This window comes from Glycine soja, chromosome 9 (assembly GCF_004193775.1).
Source record: "Glycine soja cultivar W05 chromosome 9, ASM419377v2, whole genome shotgun sequence".
Classification (NCBI taxonomy): domain Eukaryota; kingdom Viridiplantae; phylum Streptophyta; class Magnoliopsida; order Fabales; family Fabaceae; genus Glycine; species Glycine soja.
Window position 1 is genome coordinate 42478265 of NC_041010.1, and position 26529 is coordinate 42504793.

Consider the following 26529-nt stretch of genomic DNA (forward strand, 5'->3'; position numbering starts at 1 on the left):
ACCTCATGAGTAAGATTTAAGAATTGCAAGTAAATTTGTGAGTGGAGCTTAAAATTGATATACATATTGATTTTACAATTGCCAACAAAACCTTTTTAATCTTTAGTGCTTTTTTTTTTACATGATTAAGTTGGAGTTATTTAGGGAATACCAGTATCTTGTATTGATAATCATACCAACTTATTTTATGTTTTTTTTCCATAACTTATTTTATGTTAAAAAATAATTTAAATTAAAATGTTACTTATAAAAAAAAACACAATTTCATCTTAAAATATTCAAATACAATACATGTATTGCTCATACATATTTCAAATCATTAAGATCAGATGACATATATGTCTATCTAATTTAATTTCCAAGTCCAAAGCAAACTTATCTAGATCTGGTTTATCTTTGGAACTGACTAATTTATTATTCTAAGCCTATTATTACTGTTGAGCAAAACAGAAATAGAAATACTACGTGAGCTTTAAATATCCCCAAAATTAATTATTTAAAATTGCAATCATTTTTCTCTGAAAATATAGATAAGTAATTAACAACAGATATAATATTTAAGTTTTCTCCTACCATGCATCTCCGACCTATTAAAATTATGATAAAAAAAAAGGGTCCGAAAGTAACATAGTCTACCGATCAAATAAGAGGGAGACATGCAGATATGGCTCATTCGACAGGTGAATAAAGAATCCGCAGTAGTTGTTGGCAGAAAATTTGGCTTCAACAGAAATATTATCCATCCATATCTTTGTGAAGATTATGCATTGACAATAACCCTTAAACAATCAAATGCTCTATAACGTTAAAAATAAGATGGTTCCTGAGTTGAACGTTGCATATATGCATATCTTGGGAAGAAAAATCTCTCCAGCTATACAATGTCTATAATAAGTATGGTTTGTGCAACATATCAATTAGTGTGGTTTGTGGGTTTAATAAATGTTGAGTAGATAAAGGGAAAAGTGAAGGCGTGCGGTTATATATGAAGAGGAATGAGCCACGCAATTGTGAAAAACCTGGATGATGAATTTGGTGAATTCAATCAAGATATTATAAATTATAAGTTTGTTGCACATAAAAGGTTCAAACGCAGTAAAAAAAAAGGTTCAAACATTTATTGCAATATATATAGGTGTATGTATAACGCCCAACAAGAATCATTCGATCAGCTTGTAGCCTAAGGCGTGTGTCAAAATCTAATTATGTCAGCAAAATTTCTATAAAGCCTCGTAGAAGATAGTATTTCTGTAAAGCTAATAAAACCCTATTTAATTTCTCTTAATCTTGTGTTATTGTTTCGCAGCTTATATGAGTGGTCAATGATGATCGAAAATTTAAATTCAGTGTATTTTTTTTCCATTAATATGTTATTGGTGTAAAATATTTTTTTTTCAATTTTATCAATGATTAATTCTACTAGAGAATGTGTTTGATCACTTTTAATGAATTTTTTTTCTCTCAACCACATTTATTTTTATCCAATTTGATTATTTTAATAGATTTGAATTGTATTCTAAATCATTTTAACCTAATTTGGCATCTTATATTTTTAATCATTATGTATTATTTAAATTTTCAAATACATAAAGTACACAAAAAATTATAATATATTGTATATATATCTCATATTTTTATAAATAAAAATATATAAAGTAATAAAATAATTCTCTGAGAAAAAAAATTACATTGATAAAATATTTTTATGTAATTATTTGTAAACACCTTAATACCACAAATATTTCACTAAAACTTATAATTTCTCTTTATCTCTTTTTTTTTTTTTTCTATCATGCTACATATCATACTTCCCTTTTTTCTTTTTCTTTCTCTTTCTCTCCTTAAGTTTCAAGTAACATGGTAATTTCTAGATATCACATTTTTCTAAAAATCTATTTATAAATTTATGGGGGCCAGAATGTTATTTTTCAAGCATTTAGATTTTAGATACACTTAAAAAATTCAGAGGGATCACAACCCTTTCAGGTTTCCCTCCCCTCCACCTCTCCACATTCTCATATAAAAATGACACTCTAATAACTAGAGATATCTCATATATACTGGAGTATATCTCATATAAGATACGGTTTGCAAACATGCATTAGAAAGAAAAAAGAAGTTGTAGACGAATACAACAAAGCTAGCTCATAAATTTTTTTCTTGCTCATTAAACTTTTTTCTAGATATCAATGCTCAATTAAGATGATAAATTAAATAATTAAAGAGTGGAAAACAGAAAATAGCAATCTTGTATTAGAAATTGCAATAAAAAGGTTTTGAGAAATCTTTAATTATTCGAAGTGATGGAGAAACACTTTTTTTCTCTCTAACTACTTGAAAAGGATATCTAATTAAAGTTAGCCCTTAGAAACGTACAAACAAATTAAAACAGTCAATTATATATATATATTCATGCCCGGCTAGTATATGCATCATACATGTTTAGGGACCATATGATTTAAGATAGAACTTGTTGGCAATGCAAGTCCTGTTCTCTCAGGACCATTTTAAGGTTTGTTGTTGTATTTACTTTAAATTGTTCAAATTAAATATATAATGATTCTTCATAACAAAATAAACACACGTACTGATTACATATGTGCATGCGTGTGACAAGATAATTAGAGTTTATAAATTAGTTAACAAGCTTATTTGATTGAAATTAAGCTAACGAAGATGTTTCAATATGGGATTGCAAAGAGCTTATTTTATTTAAAGGGAGTAATTGGAAATGTTCTAAGATGGGATTGTTATTAAGAGCTCAAACAAGAAGGGTTTCTCTAAGTTCAAATAATGCAGGCATCTTAGAACGTGGTTTAACAGTACTGCTCGTTGGAGTGTCTGGACAACGCCAAGTGTTGAAGCCTAGATCGATCTAGTTGGCCTCTTCTGAGTTCTGACACAAAATCTCTTGTTACCTTAGCCCAATTGTGTGTGTAACTAAGAAATATGTAAAGTTTTTAAACTAAGAAATAGTATGTGAGCCTATTTGGATGGGAGGTTAGAAATGCTTTTAAAAGTTTATCTATGAAAAATGATTTATATTTCTAATAGAAAAGATGCCATAAATACTTATAATTTGTATTTAAACAAAGTTAGTATATATAATTTAACCCGTGTATACACACACAAAATAAATGACACAAACATATTTGTGTGTGTGGTTGTGACCTATATATATAAAACACACACACAAAATATATATATATATATATATATATATATATATATATATATATAAAATTTTACATTCAAGTAATTTTTTTTAATTGAAGATCAAATGAAATTTAAATTAAAAAAGAAACACAATCTAGAAACTGTAAATTTTGATTTAATAGATATAATCAAATATTTCTATTTTTCATAAAAAAAAATATGAGTTCTAACTGAATACACACACTTCTTATATTTGTACTCCTATGTGTCAAATTCTTTCAAGCCTTGACTTTGATTGATGTCCATTAATTCACCCACTTCATCTAAAAGTATTTAAAGTGGTCCATACAATTCAATTGGAAGTGAACTTTACTGGTCGTCACCTTTAGCACATTAAAGAAGGAAAATTCAATAGGTTTAGAGGCCTTCATCGATCGCCATTAACATAAGGGACCCGCTTTGATTATTAAAAAAAAGAACCATATCAATTAATACTGTTTTTAGCTAACTAAAGACCCCATTTGGACTGAAATTTCGTGGTTGTTCATTGATAATTTATCTCGACACAGCCATATATGAGATGCTGGCTCAAACAATTTCTCACAAGTTGTATGGTTCCCAGCAATGCATAATTTATTGTGTTGTGCTACCTTGTATTGGGAAGTAGTTAGTAGCTAAAATTAAGCACAGTCAAGGTTAACTAATGAATGATGCCGGACGTACACGTTATGCACTTATGTCAACTTTTGAAATTTTGATGTGAATAATCCAAAACACAAGAGCCATTGGAAGACAGCTTGATGAAGTGGGTGTTTAAATATGCTTTGAGTCAAATGTAATTTGTGTCAAAAGAGAAATTATAATTTCTGTGCATTTTCTTTGTTCGAAGTAATAATATGACGTGAATATGGGACTAAAAATACTGAATTTTTAAGGCGGTGTCCTTTGAATATTTGAGCAGCTTATACTCTATTACAAGATTAAGTCAACGGTGTATTTGTGGGGTGTGATCGATGGAATAATGATGGTGATATCATTGATAATGGTGTTAAATAATGACAATGGTAGTTTCATAGTAACGAATATGTTAGTAACCAATAATGATAATGTGAGAAGTGATTATCATAATAATAATATCAACAACAATAATGATAATAATAATGATGGTATCAATGATTAGGGGTGTTTGTGAGTTAGTTTTGATTAAATTCATGATTTAATTTAATCAAATTTGATTGATTCGGTTCGATTCGATTTTCATAATTTTTTTTGAAACCCAACCCAACCCATTCATGAAGGATTTGGTTTGGTTTGGGTCGATAGGTTATCCATTTAAATTTGATTTTTTTCTCTCTTAGAACTACTCTTTTATATCATGATTTATTAAATATCCAATACAATCAACACAATATTATCAAACGTTTGAAAATAATAAAATTGATTTATTTAATATGATTAACATGATGTTCTAAAATTGATTAATACAAATTAAAAGAAAATATTCTTCAATAAGATTTATTATAATAGTCTGAATCACAACAATTTTCTACAAACTAATTTCTTGTAATAAGTTTTGCTACAACCAGATTTACTAAAACAAATGAATAAAATATGATTCATTAATATTATAAATATGACAGAAAAAATAAATGTGAAAAAAAGGTGAAACAAATAATAATATACCTAAAAATAATATCTTAGAAAGTTTCAACACTAGCAGTTCTAACACTTGCAGTTTCAATATTTGGAGTTTCAATATTAGCCGTGTTTAAATTAAGTCAAACAAAACAACTCTACAAATTTTGATCGATTTTGATTGGTTCGTTTGATGTTAACCCAAATACATAAATGATCTAACATAAACGATTCAAGTTTGGGTCAATTCAAGTTCATGAATGACCCGTACTCGTGAATATACCCCTATCAATGATAATGGTAATGGTAACAGCTATAATAAAACTGACTACTATAGACGATAAGAAAGTGTTTTTTTTTAACATTAAAAAGTAAAATTGTATTTTTTTTATTTTAAAAATGAATATAAATTTATTTTTAAATTAAGTTAAAAATAATGTCAGTTTTATTTTAGCAAAAAATATATAGATCCCGGTGTATATAAAAAAGAAATAAATGTATATGTATACAAGTTGAAACATAAAACAAACTATCAATTTTTTTATATAAAAAAACTATATTCTACATTAGTTCTAATAATAATATAGAAAATCATATTTTACATCCATAGAAAATCATAATTTAATTTACATCAATAATCAATTACCATAATTTAATTTACATCAATAATCAATTACCATAACCAACCAATGTAGGAAGTCACTTAACACAAGTAAAGTATGCGACTTCTTACTTCGAGTTCAGGAGGAATTGCTGCAGAATCTTCTCTATGACTACATTTACCATTACGTTAGACTATACCAATTCGAATCGATATGAAATACTTCCAAAATCGATGTTAAAGTATTTTCTATAGTACGTAGTGTTCGATTAACATGAAGTGACAAATGTTTTCAATTGAAAAAAATTCAAAAGGTCATCACCAGACAGCACTTACCACCATACTGGAATATATTAATTATGACATTCAATAATTAGTATATAACGTGATATCTTATAGTCTTATTTTTCTTAGTTTTATACTATTAATTAATTAAAAATATCTTTGACAGAACTTTTAAATAATTATTACAAAAAAGTTAACAAATTAATATATCATACATCATCATTTATGATTGAAACTTTTTTTTACCAAAAAAGCTGATTGATTTTTTTTTTTACTGAAATTTATAATTGAAATTCCTATTTTTTTAATCGGCAAAAGACAAATATATTAAAAAGGTACAAGGGTACCAAAAATCCATACACATAATGTTAACAGTTCTAAACCATCTATTAAAGGTTATAAAATATTTTACTATCCCCAAATAAAATATCTTATAACCTCTTTGTTACATGTACTATCCCCTGTCGCAAATAAAAGTGTCACTACTAACAAACCAAGACGCATCATCCCCCACTCGATGATAGTTGCAGTATTGTTAGTGCATGTATTGTTTTTTCGTTTTTTTATATTATCTTTTAATTAGAATAAGAATTTTACCTCTACAACCTATATATAATTAATTAATGACCTTTAATAAAAATATTTATTATTATTAAACTAAAAGTAAACTTTAGTTTTGATTGAACTATATATATATATATATATATATATATATATATATATATATATATATATATACAGGCGCGTGTATTTGTGTAATAAGAGTATATTTAAATAAAAAGTTTAGGTAAACGTTTATTTAATAAATTCTTATCACTTAAAAATACATTTGACCATGAAATTTGTTAAAATAAATTAAAAAATAATAAATCATACTAAGTTTATTAAAATATGTTAAAAAATTGTAAGAATCATAATTCATAGACCATTTTATAAATCAAGGAAATTTTCCATGTTTTTTCAAATAATTATTCCCAAAATTATAACTTTTTTCTCTCAAACTACAATTGAAAATCTATTTTTCGTTTTATTCATTTCCCTTTTTGTTTTAACTTTTACTTCTTCCCTTTCTACTTATTATTCCACATGTTTCTTCTCACAAATCAAACATAACTGATGAAACTCTAGAGTTGATAAAGTAAGTTTTTCTCATATATATTTCTTCTCACAATCAAACATAACTTATATATGAAAATTCAAAGTTGATAAAGTAATTAAGGTCGTAGTCGTGTGGCTCCAACCTCTAGGCAAGGGTTCAGTCTTCAGCTATTCTCTTTCCCAATAGTTAGCATCACGTTGGTTAACCTAATTGAGATAAGTGATATTTCCAACTATTTTATAAATTCGCCAGCAATAGTTATCGTTGTGAAAGCCTTAATTTAATCGATTGCTTGGGACCATTTTATATACGTGGTATCAAGATGCATGCAGGGGATGAATGAAATTATTTACAAATTGCATTTTGTTATTACTTATCACGCTTTCTGTTAAAGTATTTGTTATTGCATGTTGTTGCATGATGCATGCATGCTAATAAAATATCTCTAATTTTTTTCCATACTTGCAAGTAAGATGTCTCAGGTTTAGTTGTATTCTACTATTCTTCGATCGTATAGTTGTAATGCTGTATAAGATAATGTTGAAATACTATAGCTAGAATAGTAGTAGTATGAGTCAAACCTCTTGTTATTCGGGACCACATTGCTGTCATCTTCATCTATCATATTCAAGCATCCTAGGTGTTCAAAGTCACAATCCGCGAGGCTGGCGCGTGTTTTAGGACAAAAATGCTCAAACAAAGCTGGTCTGTAATTTACTAATTTTCATTTGTCGGCCACTCTCATTGGTTACAACAAAGTGCTCAAGTTGCAACTAGGGTTTCTCCTTTTTTATGGAATTCTCTTCGTTGAACGTGTTTCTTTAGTTTTGAGTACCACTTGTAGAAAATTTAATTTCATCAACAATTTTTTTTTTTCTTTTTACTAAGAACAGTTTGTCCTTTTATTTATAAACTTATTATGTCGTAGTACCCCTCCCTCCCGAGAGCTAGCTCCATGCTGAGCTGCCACGGTCCCACACCCCAAACGACATTACTCAAGTAATTAAAACGATTTCATATATATCGTGAGAGCTAGGGTGGGAAATATATCTATTTTAGATATTTTCGAGTATAGTTATTAATGTAATTCAGCCTAAGGACATTGATATCATGATATGGAGAGCAGTTCAGTAACTTCTTTTCTTTTTCCACGGATACATATATTTTCCTTTTGAAGACAGTTCTATGCAAGATATTATCGGACGGTAAATATGAACTTTTTTGGTGAAAGGTGATGATGGATCGAAGTGAACCACTTTATTTCATGTGTTTTATTTCTTCTCTTGCCACTCAATTACCATATTTCAAATTATAATTTATAACATAAATGAAAGGAATTCTTTCATGAGTCTCTCCATAGACGGCTCTATAAATCCATCAACAAGCAGCATTGTAGAAAATTCTTAGTTGTACTTTCAAGTTAAATTTTCGTAAGGCCAGTTAGATGGAAAGACTCGATTAAAAAAAATATAAATTCAAACACCTAATTAAAAAAAATCTTAAATTTAATTAAAAACTGTCAGATAGTTTAAGAACATACAAAATAATTTAACCAAGTATTTATTCTTAAACCTTTCCACTCTTTTTTCTATTAAGTTATCTCTCAACTCAACCTAAATATCTTGTTACACTTGTCTGTTATTCCCGAAAGTAATCTTAATTGAAATTCTTTGTAAGTGCTATTGTTTTGGTGCCTTAAACCTCTTTCTCTTTTCTCTACAATTTTTCGACTTTAGTTGGTTTTTTTCTATATATTATTTACATTTTTTAAATTAGAAAATATTAGTTGTTAGTTTATTATTTTTTAATTAGTGGGAGGGATCAAACCTATAATGTTTTCCTCCTTCTTAACCATCCAACTAACTTTATGTCTTTATATATTATTTGTGTTTAAAAGTTATATTGGATGTTATCGCTGTTTAAAGCGCTCATTCCTCATTCTTTAACTAATTAAATACTAACCATAAATAAACAGAAAAACTTAAATATAATCACACTTAAATAATCAATCACATATCTTCTAGATAATCAATTTAACAAGTAAGCAATCAATTCACATGTTAAGTGCATGTATAATTTTATTTTGAAAAAAAGTGATTGTTTATATATATTTCTCATTTTTTTAGAGATTGATTGAAAAAGAAGTCATTATTTCATAAATAAAAAAACTAATTTGTTAAGTTGATATGCAAACTTGCAATAGCAACATCAACATTTAATTCTCTGCCACCAAAGTTGTCAAACTTGTGAGAGTTCGAGTTTACTTGATATAAAAAAATGTTGTTATAAAGTCTATAAATGGCATGCATAAACATAATATTCTTAACATAAATTTTTTATTTGTATTGCATTCTTATTCTTATTTTATTTTAATGTATTTTTTATTTATTTTTGTTTGTTTGGATTGTATTTTTATTCAATCAATTCAATTTTTAATATATATATATATATAATTAATTAATTTGTTAAAGAACTTTCCTTATAGATTTCTGTTCTGGAAAATTTCTCCTATATATCCCCAATCTCATGTTAAAAACAAGTAAAAAAATAGACAAGAAAAAATAAAGACTAAAATATATTGTAACAAAACAAACGACTAAAATATATGAAAAATGTCTCCGCGGCCTGGTTGGCCCAATTTGAAGAGAATAAAATGCATTCTCAAAAGACCACACACATAGTAAATGAAGCTTTTGCTATGTTCGGAGATGTGATGGAAAAAATTGTCTCAAACAGAGACAAATTACTATTATTCGTACAAGGTATTAGAGACGGCTATTGTGAACTATTGAGACGGACTTCTTTTTCTCTAAACAGAGGCAGGAGCAATAATCCGTCACAGAAATTAGAGATGTCAGAGTTCGGGACTGACCCATGTTGGTCTCGGATTCCATCTTTATATAATTCAGATAAAACTGCTTTTAGAGACGGAAATCCAACGTCTCTATTTCTGATAGTGGAATAAGATAAAAGTGCATTAAATGATCCAAACTATGTTCATCATCTTCCTCAATCCTAATCAATCTTCATTTCTTCATTGGTGTCTCTTTAGCCTCAACAACAATTTTCAATTTTTCATCCTTACATTTAAAAATTGTCCAAGGTTCAAAATATTTTCTAGCCTAGGTAAGATGATGCTTTGAATTTAAAAATTCCTCCACAAACAATTTTTGAGCAACGATTATATTTAAATTTTATGTCAATTCCTTAAACATGTGTCCTATGTTTTACCTAATATCAAACTTTTCTTGGGGTATGCTTCTTGTCTCTAGGAGCATAAGCACTTGTGTGTTATTGGAGGACTTTAATCTAGATCCTTTAATATCAGACATTGCGAGTCACACATAGAGACCAAGACTACAAGCTAAGCGGGTTTGTAATTATATAATATAATTATAATCATATGTAACATAATAAGCATCATATAACACTAATAACAAGAAAAGTTAAAATAATGGAGATGAATGGACTCATATGCGTGTTGAATGAAAGAGTTGAATGGGTTGCAATATTGAGATTTACTAATAATTCAATAAAGCGTCACGGATGACAAAGGAATGATTGGTGTACAAATTGAAGGACAAACCAATTAAAAAAGGAATGGCAGAAAATGTGCAAGAAGGAATGCAACTTCAAGTGACCAAAAAAATGTGCTAGTGTGCTGCTAATCGTGGAATGTGATAGTGGTGAAAATTGAAAATGTTGAGCTTTGGCTTCACAACTTCAAGTGGCAGAAAACATGCAATAGAGAGCACGCAAAAGCTTTTATACTTGAAAGTGCCCTAATCATGAGAGAGACCACCCCAACTTGATGTCATTTTGCTTTAAAATGGGTGTGGAACTGGATTGAGTGGACTCGCAAACTCAAAGATAAATTAGTCATTTTGAGAGAATTTAAATAATTCCATCTAGGTGTATCTAAGTTCATCCATAAATGATTTTACAACTAGCTTAATTAACTCCATTTGCAGCTATGAGCTCATAAACTTGTACAAGTTTACAAACTTGGACAAGTTAATTTACGAGTTTAACATCTGTGGCAATCATATCCTATGGGATATTTAAAGTCTCACATTCTAATGCTTAGTACGCTTCACCCAAAGGACGCAATCATTAATTAACAAAATTGGTCTTCATTAAATTAAGATGGTAGGAGTTGTTCTTGAAAGAGATGGGAGCGATCGAGACCAGGAAGCAATAGAAGGGGGAGGCGGAGAGTATTAAGGCTAAAGGAAAGGAAAATATACTCAAGGTACGTACAATCAATTTCTCTTTCATTATTTTCATTTCATTATCAACAAGTCATTAGTTCGAGTAGTTCTAGTTCAGTCCTTTGAACAATAGTTTAGTTCAAATTTTATGGATAAAAAAATGTAATTTGAGAGAGGAAAATCTCACTAAAGATGATCATCTAGATTCTCTCACAAAAATTAATCATTAATAAAACTAGTGAATAATCTGTATTAGGCGTGACAACGTGACGAGACGGGGGCGGGTTTGGTCTCCTCAGCCTCGCCTTCAACTTCCCAAGTTCTCCCCACCCCCGATTTCCATTGGGATTCAAAAATTAAACTCATCTTCACCCTCACTCGGGGATCAAGTTTTCTTGTCATGTTCCTTATCTTATCTTTTTTTTATTCATAAAAAATGGAGAAACGAGGACAATATTTTTTTTGTAATTAGAGTAAATATATTAAAGTATGTTAAATTGAAATTTCAAGTAAAAATTGTTTGATCTCATTTATTTTTGGATAACTTAAAGAAATACTGATCATGACACCTTATTTATCAATGTTGAAATTTTAAGTACTTGTCAACAGATAAAGTAAAAATTGTTTGCTCTCATTTATTTTTTGAGCTCAACATGAAATTAAGTAAAAATTATATATGATTATAAGAAAAACAATAATTTCATGCATAAAACAAACATTAATCCATTAAAATTGATAATAGGAACTGGGGTATTGTAAGGTTATGATAATAATTTAAAATATTTATTATATCAGAATATTAGTGAGACGGAAACAGAGACCAATATACTCAATCTCATCTCGGAATATGACTTTCAATCGAAAAAAAATTCAAACTTGAACCCAATCTTGATCAACTCGATTTTTTTTTGTCAAAGTTTGAGCGGGTCCAAGTCGATCCCCTCAGAAACAGTTATATTTGTCATGCCTACTCTATACCATTAATATAATAATAAAAAAATTACTTCAATTTTTTCCCTTCATCTTTTCCAATCACATAACATATTGTGCGTATTAATTTTTTTTCATAGACTTTTTTCTCTCTTCTTTTCGCTTTAATCAACCCTAAATTTTAAAACACGGGCAAACTCCACTAGAAACACGATGGAAAATTCCACCAAATCATGCAATGAATGCCAATCAAATCCAGAAAATAAATTTTGTTATTTCAAATAATTGTGATCAAATCATCATATAATATGAATAATGTTTAATTCAGTTAGTTGAATAATAATATATAAATTATTATAAATTTCTTAATATTATTTTTCCACGAATAAAAAAATGATGAGAAGATTAGGTTGGTCAGTTTCTAACATCAACTTACTTTGCATGATTTTAATTTGCAAATGAATATGCAGTAAATCTCTACTGGCACTGTACGTTATCGTACATGCATGGTTCTTCACATAGATGCCGAAAAATTCATGATTTGTAACAGCTTACCAAATGTTTGACAGCATCGCTTATTGCCAGCAAAAAGAATGTTAATTAGGGTCAGTACTCTTTTCGGCCTATTATTTTCATTATACTTTATTTAAAATTTTATCCCTTATAATGTAAAAAATAAAAATAAAAACTTTGAGATAAATAGAGATTACCCTATTTCAAAACAAGCATTTGTTGCTAGTTATAACAAGTGCTTACAATAATAATACATACAAAATTGCTCATCATCATAGATTGATAATAAAAAAAACAAGTCTTTGATATCATCAAAAAAGAAGAAGAAGAAAATGAGTCTTTGAAATGAAATGTCTCAATTCTTAAAAGTTAAATTAACATTAATTATTAAGAAACTTATAAAATTTGTTCAGTGAAATAAGGTTTTATTGCATTCATTTGAGAAAAGATTTATCTAATATGAGAATTTTTATTTGATTTTCTTTATGTAAAATTTTCTTGAATTAACAACAATTTATATTATGAGTGAAATTAATTTTTAACGCATTGGATTGGAGGACACTAATGATCTTTAAACTAGGAAGAAGATATTAATTTCTACGAGAATGAGTATAATAAAAATAACGATTAATATAAATAGTAATAATTTGTGTTTTTTAATCAAGTGGTCTAAAATTTAAATATGATTGATTATTAGTTATAAAATAAATTATTTTGAGAAAAAAATAATTATTTTGTGTGTATTTACGATTCTCCATAAAAACTTGTTACTTTTTTTTTAGTGATGATAACTTTGTATTAATAGAAAAAAAATAATATAAAGAAAAAATGTGGGTGCATTTTTTTTTTCGTGCATATACAAAGTAGAACCGAGTGGTTTACATAATACAAGCCTCCACGAAATTTAGTTATTGGTTGGATCATGAATGCGAGCATAAATAAGTAATTGACGAGTAGTGATATATTCATGAAAAGGATATTGATGTATTAGGCATATCAACCGGGGTATGCAATTCATAATGGACCTCAAATTAGTAGAGCATATAATATGATAACTAATTTCATTATTTTATAATCAATCAAAACGTTTTCCTTAGGCCACAGGACGGAAATGATTCACTACATCAATTTTGGCAATATTTTTTATTTAAGAAACGTAATCAAAATCGAATAGCCCAAATTAAATGGTGGCAGATGAGGGAGTTAATACGTAGCGTTATCAGTTGCATTTATTTCAAAACATTACTTCTTCTTTTTCCCTTTTCATTTCTTTATTAAGATTTATTATGAATTTTATTTGGGATCATCACCACGTGTTCCTTTCTCTCTCATCCTTAAAGAAAATTTTCCAATATATAGCAATAATTGAAAATAAAAGCTATCCAACCTATTTTCTTCTTTTAAAATGTTTACAGCGTGCAGTTTATTTTTTAGTATTATGACAAATGCTTACAAGTAGTTGGCAACAGAACTTGTCAAGAAAATAAGAATAGAAACTTTAAACTAAAAAAAATGTTTATTTTATTAGAATTAAGAAATATAAAATATATTTAACATTTACTGTTTAAAATATTGTTGGTTCTAGTTCGAGCTTGATAAATAAAAAAAATTCACGAAAAATAATTAATTAGGTTTCTCTAAAGATTAGTTATCGGTAAAATACCAATGGATTCATAACATAATGAAAAAAAAAAACTTTTAAGCATTTTTATCCACTCTTATATTTTTAGTATGTATTAAATGTACATTGAGAGATAACATAAATATAGTAATATAATAATAATGTAGTAAAAGTAACCACGTATCAGGACTTTTTTTTTTGCCTAAATATTATTTTAATTGAATATAACTATTTTCTCATTTAGTCACTTATTTTTAAAACCTAAAACCAATCCTCATAATCACCCCTCATATATTCCTTCTACTAGTGTATATATATATATATATATATAACCAGAGGGGGAATGTTGTTTCGAACTGAACTCTTAATTTCCAATAACCTATTAAAATAGACCACTGCAGCTAGTCCAAACCACTAATTGGTACATTGAGCAAAGTCAATCATAAGCAATTCACAGACAATGTGACTTTGATGCGTTCTTTAAATGGAAAACAACACACCTAAGCCTGGAGTAAACTGATAGCATTTTATACCAAAACAGGTGAAAACTCCCTTTCAAGGAAGTCTTGGATCTTATGCTACACAATCCAACCCATCTCGATTATTTTATAAATGCAACCAACATCAATAGTATCATATATATATATATATATATATATATATATATATATATAGGCATTTATTACCTATACTTCTCTGTTATTTTTTTTTTATTGATTTAAGTGTTAGAGTGTCTTTATAAATATTCAACTCATCTCGATCTATTGCATGCAGCTTAGCCACATATGAAGGAAGAACCATCGCCAACTCATCTCAAACCTCGAATATTAAAATCAAGCTTAAATATTTGAGACAACAATAACAATCAATCCATATTTCAACTAATTTTGTATGTAAGAGAGAGATGAGAGAGAAGAAAAAAAAGAAGAAAAGAATGGAGAACAACTACGTGAAGATCAGGTCATGGAACTAGAGACAAACCATTGTTGAACATGGAACTAGAGATAATCAATTCAAGTGGGGAGCTTTGTTTGTATGGGTTCTTTTGTAAACAGTTGGTTATGTTGCATTTATGTAATATTCTGCATAAATATCTTATAACCAATTTTGGGGAACTCATTCACATAGGACCTGGTCTGGCAAAGTTACTTGTAAATGGGTTCTGGTACGGTACACTTGATAAGTGGTACCGTATTTATATCGATATTTTATTTGTCGATAAAAAAAAGTAATGAAGTTTAAGACTCTTATCATGTACTTTAGTTTTATTTATTTTATATTCTGCAATGATCATTTTGAAAATAAAATATGGTGCATGTATTTTTTATATAACCAACAAGGATCGAGTCTAGCTAAAAAAAAAACTGATTTTTTACGATACTAATGTTTTGTTTGGTAAAAAGGAAAGAGAAATAAGATGAATAAAAAAAAAGATGCCTGAAAATAGTGAGAAATAAAGTAGGGAATAAAAGTGTTTAGTTGAAGAAAAATAAAAAGAAATAAAAAAAATAAGTGAAAATAAATTAAAAACAATACAGTAGACCCGTCATTTCTAAAATTAAAAACAATACAGTAGACCCGTCATTTCTAAAATTACTTCCTCTATCTCCTATCAAATTAATAATCCAAAATAAATACATGTTCTCTTCCCTATTAATTTATTTTTTACCAAACAAGCTCCAAGAGGTTCAAATTTCTGCTTGTCTCACCATATGTCAAAAAGGATTACTTTCAAAGAATGTTAAAAAAACAATATTCTATATATTAAGATAAAATATGTTTTCCGTGTACATGCTTACTTTCAAATAAAACTTGATTACAGTCATCAATCTTTAATTAATTTGATCTTTTAACTGTACAAAATCAGTAGAAATCACTGTTCTTCTTGCTATATATTTGACCTATTATTATATTATTCCGTCTTTATTAATTTTTAACAATTTTTCAAACGTGTACCTTTTAGAATCGTGCCGTGGGGAAAAAATACTCATTAATTATGTGTTTCATTTTCTTTCTTTCCTTTAAAAAATCGGTTGAAGTGGCTATATCTCTCAAACGGTGTTATATATAAACTCCAAAGGTTTGAAAACCACATGCAGTGTTATACCTGTGACCTAGCTAGCTAGCTTTGACATATATATATATATATTTTGAAACAAAGTTAAGAAAATTAAAGAAAGCATGGAGGACAGAAGTATAGGAAGAAAGGGTAGCTTTAGGTTGGGGTTGGGAATGGATGGGAAAAAGGATCACAGTGTGGTTGAGCTTGGTAGCATCGACACACAAAGACTTCTTCTAAGCAATGGAGAGAGAGAAAAAAAATTGCAACCCCTCACCAACTCTCTCTCTCCAAGGCAAATGAAATCTCTCACTGCTCTCTGTGACACTATCTTACCTTCTGTCGCCAACCACTTTGTGGACTCCTCTGATGAATCTGTCACCAAGTTTTACCAGATTTCAGCTTCCATGACTGGAACACCTGAACGTGTATGACTAGCTTCCTAGCTCCCTACAATTTCTCTTTCTTTTATTCCCCGCCCTTCAATTTTCTATATATCATATATCCTAAAGCCCTTGCTAATCTCTCTCTTTCTCTCTCTCTCTCTCTCTCTCTCTCTCTCTCTCTATATATATATATATATATATATATATATATATATATATATATATATATATATATACACACACACATGCACTCAAAAAATGGAGAAATATACTGCAAAATTGATATATAGATAATGATAATTTTGCAGCATATTTCTGTATATATTTTTTATAAATTTTTTAATGTAAAATTCATTGATAATGTATTTTTTTTTTCTCTCCAAGTTAATTATTGTATTTATTTGTTTTTTAATCATAATTTGCAACTGCAGTTATAAAGTTCAGGACATATGTTATGTCAAACATCACAAATGCAGGAGAATGACGCACTCGAATTTATATTATAGTTATTATGATATGCCATTTTGAAATATACAATGATAGTATATTTCTCCATTTTTATGAATTGTTTAATGTAAAATACATTAATAATGAACGTTTATTTTCTCTCTAAGTCATTTTTTTATTATGTTATATTATTTAAATCATATTTTGCAACTGCAGTTATAACTAACTTTAATAACGTACACATATATATGACATCACAAATGCTACTGCAGTATGGCAGAGTATAATTAAAATTCTAGTTATTACGATATGCCATTTGTAAAACATACATTTATAAAATTTATAGCAAAAAAAAAAACCTAGGAGAAAGAATTTAATTAATTTAAAACATCAGATATTACTAGTTATTATAATTTTTGGATAGCTAGTTAATTCCATTTAATCTAATGTTATTGTTATGTTGCTTTGTGATGATGCACAGTTTGGGGGCATGATAAGTGAGAGATTGAAGCACCCATTGACAGGGTTACTGAAGTTTGTGTTATGGCTGTTGTCAACGTGGTATGGGACATTAATTTTCTGTGGCATTGGGTGCCTCTCAACCCAATTCCCCTTCATCCACACCTATCCTCACTTATCTCTACAGAAACGCCAAAAGATTATGCGTTCATGGTCTCTCAGTTACCTTCGTCACTTTAGAATGCTCTTCAGGACCATCAAACTTCTCACTCTCCTAATCTTCTTTACTCAGGTAATTACTCATTTTGCAAAAAAAAAAAATGAATATTTTTTTTTATTAATTAAAATTTATTAAAAATCATAATGTATGTACTAAACATTTATCAATTTTATGAATTACTAATCAATATTATATTTTTTCATCCAAAAACTTAAATCTTAAGACTTTTCTTAATAAGTTCAAACTCAGTTAAGTTTCACTCAAACTAACTATTACGTATTCTTTTAATATATTTTAAGCCGTAATATAAATATGTATTGAAAAATGTTAATATAACTAACATTCCTCAATTTCTAACTCTACCAACCTGGAGCACACCATGCCTTAATTGACACATATAAAGCATTTAATGTCTCATGCTGCTTTGTCTCCCGGCCCCTTTTTTCTAAAGTGCTTTCAGTTCCTTGCTTCTTATCGCCATTTCTCCAATAGTAACATAGTAGCTAGTTTATTCATTTGGTTCAATATATAAATGGGCGGCACCTAATGAATCTTTATGGGATTTTAAAATTTAATAAATATTTGGGTTTTTATCAATATAATTTAGTTTTAAAATTATTAAAAATTATTATTATTTTTTTTAAAAAAAATTATTACTATGAAGGAAGTCACACTTTATGAGTGAAACTTCTTTTAATTTGTTTTACGCAAACAGTTTATAACAGTAATTTCTGGTGATTGTTAAACATAGAAGTGGATCATACTTATTACCCTCATATTGGTAATTGGTATTTCCTTAAAGAAAAAACGACCCTAATTTAGTAATTTTACAAACAAATTATACTAATTTAGTAAAAGCAAGTTCTAATACTTTTTACAAAGTTCTCTTAAATATTTTTTTTCATAATTAAACATGCTTAGGTACTTCAAATTAGATATTTGCTCTTTCCCTTTCACTTCATACTTTTCCATATTAAATGTTTTAAGGCGGGTAAATACTCATCAGATATTTAGAGTAGAAAGATACGGACAAATAAATTTATAGTTATACTTCACTCTAAAGAAATAAATGAAATTTAAAACCTATTAATTACGTATTAACTTATTATTTTGGTGCGATGTCTTATTTAATCTCTCAATCCCTTGCATATATAGGTGCACATATATAAGTATGTCTGGCCAACATTTTATGTATATATGTTGGTAGAAGTATATATGTTTGGACCATTTTACAAGGCTGGGGTGGCCTGCCTTCCAAAACTATGATACTGATATTGGTATCACCAACTTTTATAATTATCTCCCGTTACTTCTTTTTGCACATTATTTTATCTTCTTCTGGCCATGTTTGCCTTGGAGATATTTTAAGAACTGACAAAACTTTGATAATTTTTTTTAAAATGGTATTATTTCTTAATTGATAAAAAAATACATGTTATTTTTTCTACCTTATTCTGATCTTTATAAAATTTCACTATTGAAATTATTAAAAAATAATATCACAAACAAATAAATGATGTTATTTAAAATTTACCTTTTTTGGAATTGCATGAGAGCTAACATTAATGCTTCCCGTTTGACTTTTTGTCTCACAAAATAAAAAATGTGTTGTCATGGTGCAAGTTAAAAGTAGGAGTGGTTGAAACTTGAATGTGATAATCCATTGCATGCAGTTGGTGAGGTGACGATCCTATCAATCTATCCATTTGTAACAGCATTTTTTGGTTACATCAAATGGTTCTTAATGCACCAAATTGCACGTGACAGATTTTCCACCAAATCACGGGTTCATCTGTCTTGTCTTTAAAGTTTAAAGCCATCAATGATGGCCTAAAGGAACCCAAGTAAAATTAATGGAGTTTTTACACTTTGAGATGTCTTTATTATAATAGTATTAAAGATATTTACTTTTAAAAATATAAGTTATTTAAAAATTATAATAGAAGAGCAGGTTAATATTCAAAATAATATTTTTACTGCTTATTTTCGATTATTAAATTCTGCTTCACTCGTTCAAAACGTCAAATATAGTATTTTTTTTCTTGACGAAATATTTTAATACCGTTTACTTTTTTTGGAAAAAAAATCACTCACAGCATTTAATTATTCGACCTTAGAAAGATGTTATTTTTACTTTTGCATTTACTTAAAATTTGATTCCTAGCTGACGTTGGACACACGCTCACATTAAGCATCCTCGTCCGTGCGCATTACTATTTACTATTAAATAAAAAAATACTAGTAAGAATCATGGGGTTTTGTTATCACTTTTCAGAATTTGATTGAAGAAAATATATGTTGTTCAGATTTTATTTTATGTTCATACTACTGTATTAGACTAATGGTAGATCAAGTAAGAGCTTTTTTATTGTCTTAAATTGTCATATTTAAGTAATTAAAGTATAGTGGCTATATGTCCATTTCAACACCCAAAAGCCAAAACAATAGTAATAATCGTCACACAAAATAAAACTCAGAGAAGAAAGGAATAGCAGCATCCTTGGAAGTGACTGCAAAAGTGGCCCATGTGTAGTGTACTAGGAGAGGAAGGTTGGAGAGCTGGACGTGGGGATCTCACATTAACAACAATTAACGTATCCTTGTCCCACATCAAAGTGGTACGAAATTTAACTAAGATTTGGATCCCAAGCCTTAGGGCATGGTAGTTATCACAGTCCAATTGCATTGACTCACTCCCATTTACCCTACCTTGGTAGGGGACACAGTCCAGCCAAATTTATCAATGGTGTGTTTGATAAGAAGGAAAGAAATAAATGCAAAACTAGATGGATGAAAATAGAAATGAGAGAAATAAGGTGAATAGAAATAAGTGATTATGAACTTTGATAACTGATTATGCAAGTTTGCATAATTAATTATGAGGATTCATAATCGATTATGAAAACTTTGATAAATGATAATATAATGTTTGACCGGAAATATAAGATTTCACATTACAAAAGCACCGTGATTATTATGAGACACTGAAAGTGCAATTATTATTGATTTTCGCACAAATTTGTGAAGAAATAAAAATACATAGGATCCATATCTTTTTTATTTTCTCTCTCCATATTTTTCATCTACCAATATAACGAAATCTATTTCCTCACCTATTTCTTCTCCCTGTCTGTTGCCTTATCATTTCTTTCGTACCAAACGAATTTTCAACTCCTATGCTCATCTTTTCTTGAGGTAAAGGACTACCTAGCAGACCAAAAAAAAAAAACAGACTGTTAACTCCACCATCATTATGCTTATAATTTGAGATTGGTAAGTTTGTGCTTATTTACGTGGTTTCCACTTTCTACCCAATTGTTCCTATGTTGTTTGAGTAGCATTTCTTGAGTTAGAACCGATGGCTGTCCCACAAATACCGGAAGGTAAAAAACAAATGATAGTTAGTCCAAGAAGTCACCATTAGTGGTGAAAACTAAAGGCTCGTTTGTTTTAAAATTAAGTGGGATTGATTTACTATATACTTAAAACTTGAAATGTGTATAAATTAATTTTAGTCATATATAAATTTTACATTGAAACATGTAATGCAACAAAAATTAAATTTGGGTCCTGTGGGGTACTGATTACTTAACTTTCCAGCATGATGATGATTCCTTTCAGCGGTACAAGGAAGTTATGAATTCAGTATATATCTTGTGTCAAATAAGCCCTTTGTCCTATATTATAATGTCCCTTTGGGTCTTCTTGTTTATCTTAAAATATCTGTTAGTACAGTTTTACAAAACCATGAAAGCATTATTCTTTTCCCAACAATATTCTCATTTTATTAGTATTTTATTTAAATGTTTAAGTGAATTCATAATTAGATTCTGACTCTTAATAAAGATATTTTTGTCAATATTTTGTCTTAGTAATTTGTAGTATATCCCAAACATAATGAACAAATTTACAGAAGTCATCCACATAAATTTAAGGAGAAATTGTACAGTACACCAATGTTGCAGTTTGGTGTCAGGACTGTAGCTTCTCTGAGAGCTAGTGTTTCTGCTACTACAGACGAAAAGGCTTTAATTCTTTGAGCAAAACCAGTAACAGCACTTTGGTTCAACTTGCCTCTTCTTTCCGTTGTGAAAATTGGACCTAGTTTTCTTTTCTATAAGGATCTCTTTTCCATAGAGCACCAATCATTATCTACTTTTGTTAACAAGACCACGAGATTGGCCCAAAATTTGTCAATCCAATTTGTTCAGTACTCCAAAAACCATTTGAATCTTGCACCTCCCAATGCATTTTGAAACACTCATTCCAGAATATTATATAAATTTGCATTCCGGAAATAATTAAGAGGTACATGAATCAAAAGTGGGAGTGCAAGAAACAAATGCCCAAAAACAATACGAATGCTTGTGTGGGCGTGAGTGTGTTCAGGAGGAGGGGCGTGTCAAAAGGTTTATGTTCAAAGCATTTCTTTTGGGCTTCTGACCCAAACAATTCCTCCCAAGTCCTGACGATCCAACCCATTTCAAAGAATCTGAAATAGTGCTAGTGTGTCTGATTTCTACACTTAAATTAATACTCCTAGCATAGCATGAAAATATTTTTATATCAATATAATCTATTTCAAAATATATATTTAAAGCACTCCTCAGTTTCAATTTCTTGTATAATTTTATGACCCAACTATGTATAATGTCTAAATGTGCAAATTTATATGATTTTCTGGTTGCTTGGAACCTTGTACTCATTATGAGATGACACATGCATACTTTCAGATAGATGAATCAGAAGACAACGTTGCATGGAAAGCAATAGGATACTGCGGACCTGATCCAGAATTCAAAGCTCAGTTGAAGAACCACTTTTTAGATGGAACATCTAAAGGAGGAGGGCAAGAGGATAAGGAAGAAGATGAAGATGCTGAAGAGATGATAGGACCCCTTTACAAAGGTCTAGTCCATCTGAACTACCCACAAGACATCACTGCAGATGCTCTAAGACGATTCGGATTCCCTGTATCGGTCATCCGTAGGAAGCATAAAGCTGCTGCCGCAAACTTGTCATGTCCTTCTTTGGTGATACAATGTGATGCAGTGGTGGTTGGTTCTGGCTCAGGAGGTGGAGTTATCGCTGGTGTTCTTGCAAAAGCTGGTTACAAAGTGCTGGTGTTGGAGAAAGGAGGCTATTCTGCTAAGAACAATCTTTCTCTTCTTGAAGGACCAACCATGGATCAAATGTACCTCAATGGTGGTTTGGTTGCAAGTGATGATATGGGTGTGTTTATTCTATCAGGATCCACTGTTGGTGGAGGGTCAGCAATCAACTGGTCTGCATGCATTAAAACCCCACAGCATGTGTGCAAGGAGTGGTGTGACAAACATGGTCTAGAGTTGTTTGAGAGTGAATTGTATAGAGAAGCCTTGGATGCTGTCTGTGGGAAGATGGGAGTTCAATCTGAGATTGAAGATGAAGGATTCAACAATGCAATACTAAGAAAAGGGTGTCAAGAAATGGGGTATCCTGTTAATAACATTCCTAGGAATTCTCCTTCAAATCACTACTGTGGCTGGTGTTGCATGGGTTGTAAGGATGGGAGGAAGAAGGGTACCTCAGAAACATGGTTGGTGGACTTGGTGAAATCTGGCAATGGAGCAATTCTTCCAGGTTGTGAGGCAATAAAAGTATTGCACAAGAAAAAGGAAGGAAAGGATAGAAAGATTGCGCGTGGAGTGGCGTTTGAGTTTGAATATAAAGGAACTAAAGACGTTTGTGTGGTGGAATCCAAAGTCACAATTGTAGCATGTGGAGCACTGAGTACTCCAGCATTGCTTAAAAGAAGTGGCTTGAGGAACCAGAACATAGGGAAGAACTTGCATCTTCATCCAGTGGTAATGGCATGGGGCTACTTCCCAGATGCACCTGAATCTGAGGTGTGGCCAGAGGCATATAAGAAGAGCTATGAAGGAGGGATAATGACAGCAATGTCAACTGTTGTTGCAGAGTTTGAACAATCTGGATATGGTGCAGTGATCCAAACACCTTCATTGCATCCTGGTATGTTCTCAATTGTCACACCATGGACTTCTGGAATTGATATAAGAGACCGAATGCGGAAGTTTTCTAGAACAGCTCATATATTTGCACTGGCAAGGGATCAAGGATCAGGGACTGTAAAAGCACCAGACCGTATCAGTTATAAGCCTGCAGATGTAGATGAAGAGAATTTAAAGAAAGGAATTGAGAAGGTGCTGAGAATTCTGGCAGCAGCTGGTGCTGAAGAAATTGGAACACATCATAATAAGGGGAGGACCTTAAATGTAAAGCAGGTGAGCTATCATGAGTTTGAGAAATTTGTTAAAGAGGAAAGTTCAAGGTCATTGACAGACCTTACAACACCATTGTGCTCAGCACATCAAATGGGGAGTTGCCGGATGGGTTCTAATCCAAAGCAATCAGTGGTGAATCCAACAGGGGAGACATGGGAAGTGGAGGGCCTTTATGTGGCAGATGCAAGTGTCTTCCCAACAGCATTGGGTGTGAATCCAATGGTTACTGTTCAAGCTATTGCTTATTGCACAGCACAATCTGTTGTTGAAGTACTTAAAAGGAAAAGAAGTAAATGAGAAGAAAAAAAAATCTTTTGCTGCTTTCTGTAGCTCCAATGGAACTGAATATTCATAGCATTGGGGCAGAAAACCTTGTTCAAATAATAATTGCTTGGTGACAAAAGCAATGGTCGAAATTTAACAACTTCATAGTTTATTTTATATTTTGTGCATATATTTTATTATAATCTCAACTGTTGATTTTTAAATCAATGGCTATTACTGTATTTTATCCAGTAAGTGCACTCCACACTTCTTCAAAGGAGTCACATCCTTTTAAGAGAGCAGTTCTATAACTCAGAGTAACAATATTCCAGTTTTTTTCATGGCCATTGTTGTATTCTGGTGGAAACCTATAAGGCTTTAACAGTCACCCTGAGTGCAGCTAGTACTTCCTCCCCATGAATGGAAAGGTGATCCAAACGATCTTCATCATGTCCTCACATAGCACTAAATATATTTTTGACACCTACATATCAGATAAAATGTAACATACACAAAAGGGGGATCAGGAATTTTCTATGACACTAATAACAATCTGGTCCATCATATCATTAATTTATAGCAAAGCCTATTGGTTTTGTTTAAAGATTGCTAAAAATATGAAGTCAACTTTTCATCTATGTACTGAGAAAGCAAATACCTTCCAAGACTTGCCCACTTTAACCTGCATGAAATTTACAAACTCTACAAGCCATACCATGAGCAAGTGAAAATATGATCAGTGTTATAGAAATTGAATCTTTGCCATCATAACTTTAAAGTAAAATTTATGTTTTGAAAAAGGGTAATGTATCTGGAGTAAGCAAGAATTACTCATAATCTGTAGGTACTGACAGGAAGCTAGGAGCTGTTATCATCAAGACGCATGATCATTTTTCTAAAATTTTATCCTACAGTCCTCAAGATCCAGGAAAGAGCCTTCAGATCAATACTCATTTTTCATGCATATCCAGTCAGACTTAAAAGCAACCCAGAATTATTGCAGCACAGTACAATAGCCAGAAAAAGTAGAGAGGCATGATAGTCAGGCTCCTATTCTCATCATAAAGTGACAACATCACAAATTCTCAATAGCATCTCTTCCACAAAATAAAAGAATCACTATCAAAAGAAAGCAAACATCATCTCAGCTGACTAAACATTAAACGGATAATACACAACAATATTTCTCCCCTCTTAGACTAGCTAGTAGTACTACTGTTGTATTTACACAGCACTGTCATTTGGTTTACATGAAGTCTGGTTCTCCAATTATCTTTCATGGAAATCTGGCATTATTCCTTACGTGACAATGTGCCAGACACCTTAAAAAAAAGGAAATGGTATCGTGAAAGCACTTCAGATCAAACAAGGCAAAGTTCCCAAACAAATGTTCATGTGAATAGGATAAGATATATTCTTCTAATGTTGTTACAGCTAAACCCCCAAAACCTTAGTAAACTTACTTATAAAATGTTAAAGTCTTCAGGACACTCTAAAATGAAAATATATAATCTTCAAAGTCAGCACTTTTGCAAAAATAAAAGAAACTCAAAATGTTTTTAAAAAAAAAGTCGTTGATTACCAATCAGTTGCAATGTGGAACTACTTTTTTTCTTACCTCCAAAATTACAATAAACAAATAAGGTAAGCAATCCTAACTCAGAAAAAGTAACCCTATCTGTTTTATGGTGATTGATGGGATTGGAGATTGGTGAGGGGCCACTATCATTGAAACTTGATTAAGACTCTCACAAATTGGAATGTAAGTTGCACCCATTTGATAACTTGATACCCCTGCAATCGTCATCAAACAAGAAAACATTTAGATTTCGTTTTCTTTCATTCTTTCTGGAAGGGTGCAGGAGGAAGAAAAGCACAGCGTGACCCAGATGAACATGGAAGGTAAAAAAAAAAAGGCATAAACTAATATTCCTCCAGCGCCCATTTGCAAGGTTTGTTGAATATTTTAAATGCAAGTCTCAAAAACGAAGAAAGCTATATTTTTTAACGCTGCGAATCCACACGCAATTTGAATTGGGAATAGGGTTTCAACAATTAAACAAGTCCAAGTCAAATTGAAACGGAACTCACGATGTGAAGAATAATAGTACTAGTTAGGCACCGTAGATTGGTGATGATTCTTTCTCTCCCAAGCCCACATGTCTTTACAGGAATCAAATCTGGGCCTTTAAAAGAGTGAATCTTGAGGAAACGTCAAAGAAAGAGAGGGTAATCAATCAATGCCAATTACAACTACCAAAGTAACAACTTCGGCACCTTGGTTTTAATTTTTAATAATTAATTAGTTTTCCAATTCATGTCAATGTGGCCCCACATAAACCTCAAAGAGATAAGAGAC

The 26529-nt window shown here is 30.3% G+C and overlaps 1 protein-coding gene and 1 long non-coding RNA gene across 2 annotated transcripts; one reads left to right on the forward strand and one right to left on the reverse strand.

Moving 5' to 3' along the window:
- The first annotated feature begins 16147 nt into the window (after positions 1-16147).
- LOC114424979 (long-chain-alcohol oxidase FAO4A-like) lies at positions 16148-24412 on the forward strand. The gene is made up of 3 exons (XM_028391692.1): positions 16148-16538; positions 17425-17694; positions 22356-24412. Exons 1-3 carry the CDS (start codon positions 16233-16235, stop codon positions 24201-24203), a joined length of 2424 nt encoding a protein of 807 aa, XP_028247493.1. The 5' UTR covers positions 16148-16232; the 3' UTR covers positions 24204-24412.
- LOC114424981 lies at positions 24323-26416 on the reverse strand. The gene is made up of 2 exons (XR_003669172.1): positions 26262-26416; positions 24323-25964 (listed from the first exon to the last, which is right to left on the reverse strand). It is a non-coding gene; the product is annotated as an uncharacterized LOC114424981 (long non-coding RNA).
- Positions 26417-26529: the final 113 nt, after the last annotated feature.

Bases quoted from the DNA above. Each gene is read 5' to 3' on its own strand.
- LOC114424979 (XM_028391692.1), top strand. From the start codon at position 16,233: ATGGAGGACAGAAGTATAGGAAGAAAGGGTAGCTTTAGGTTGGGGTTG. The intron at 16,539-17,424 runs GTATGACTAGCT...GATGATGCACAG, and splicing joins TGACTGGAACACCTGAACGT to TTTGGGGGCATGATAAGTGA. The intron at 17,695-22,355 runs GTAATTACTCAT...GCATACTTTCAG, and splicing joins TCCTAATCTTCTTTACTCAG to ATAGATGAATCAGAAGACAA.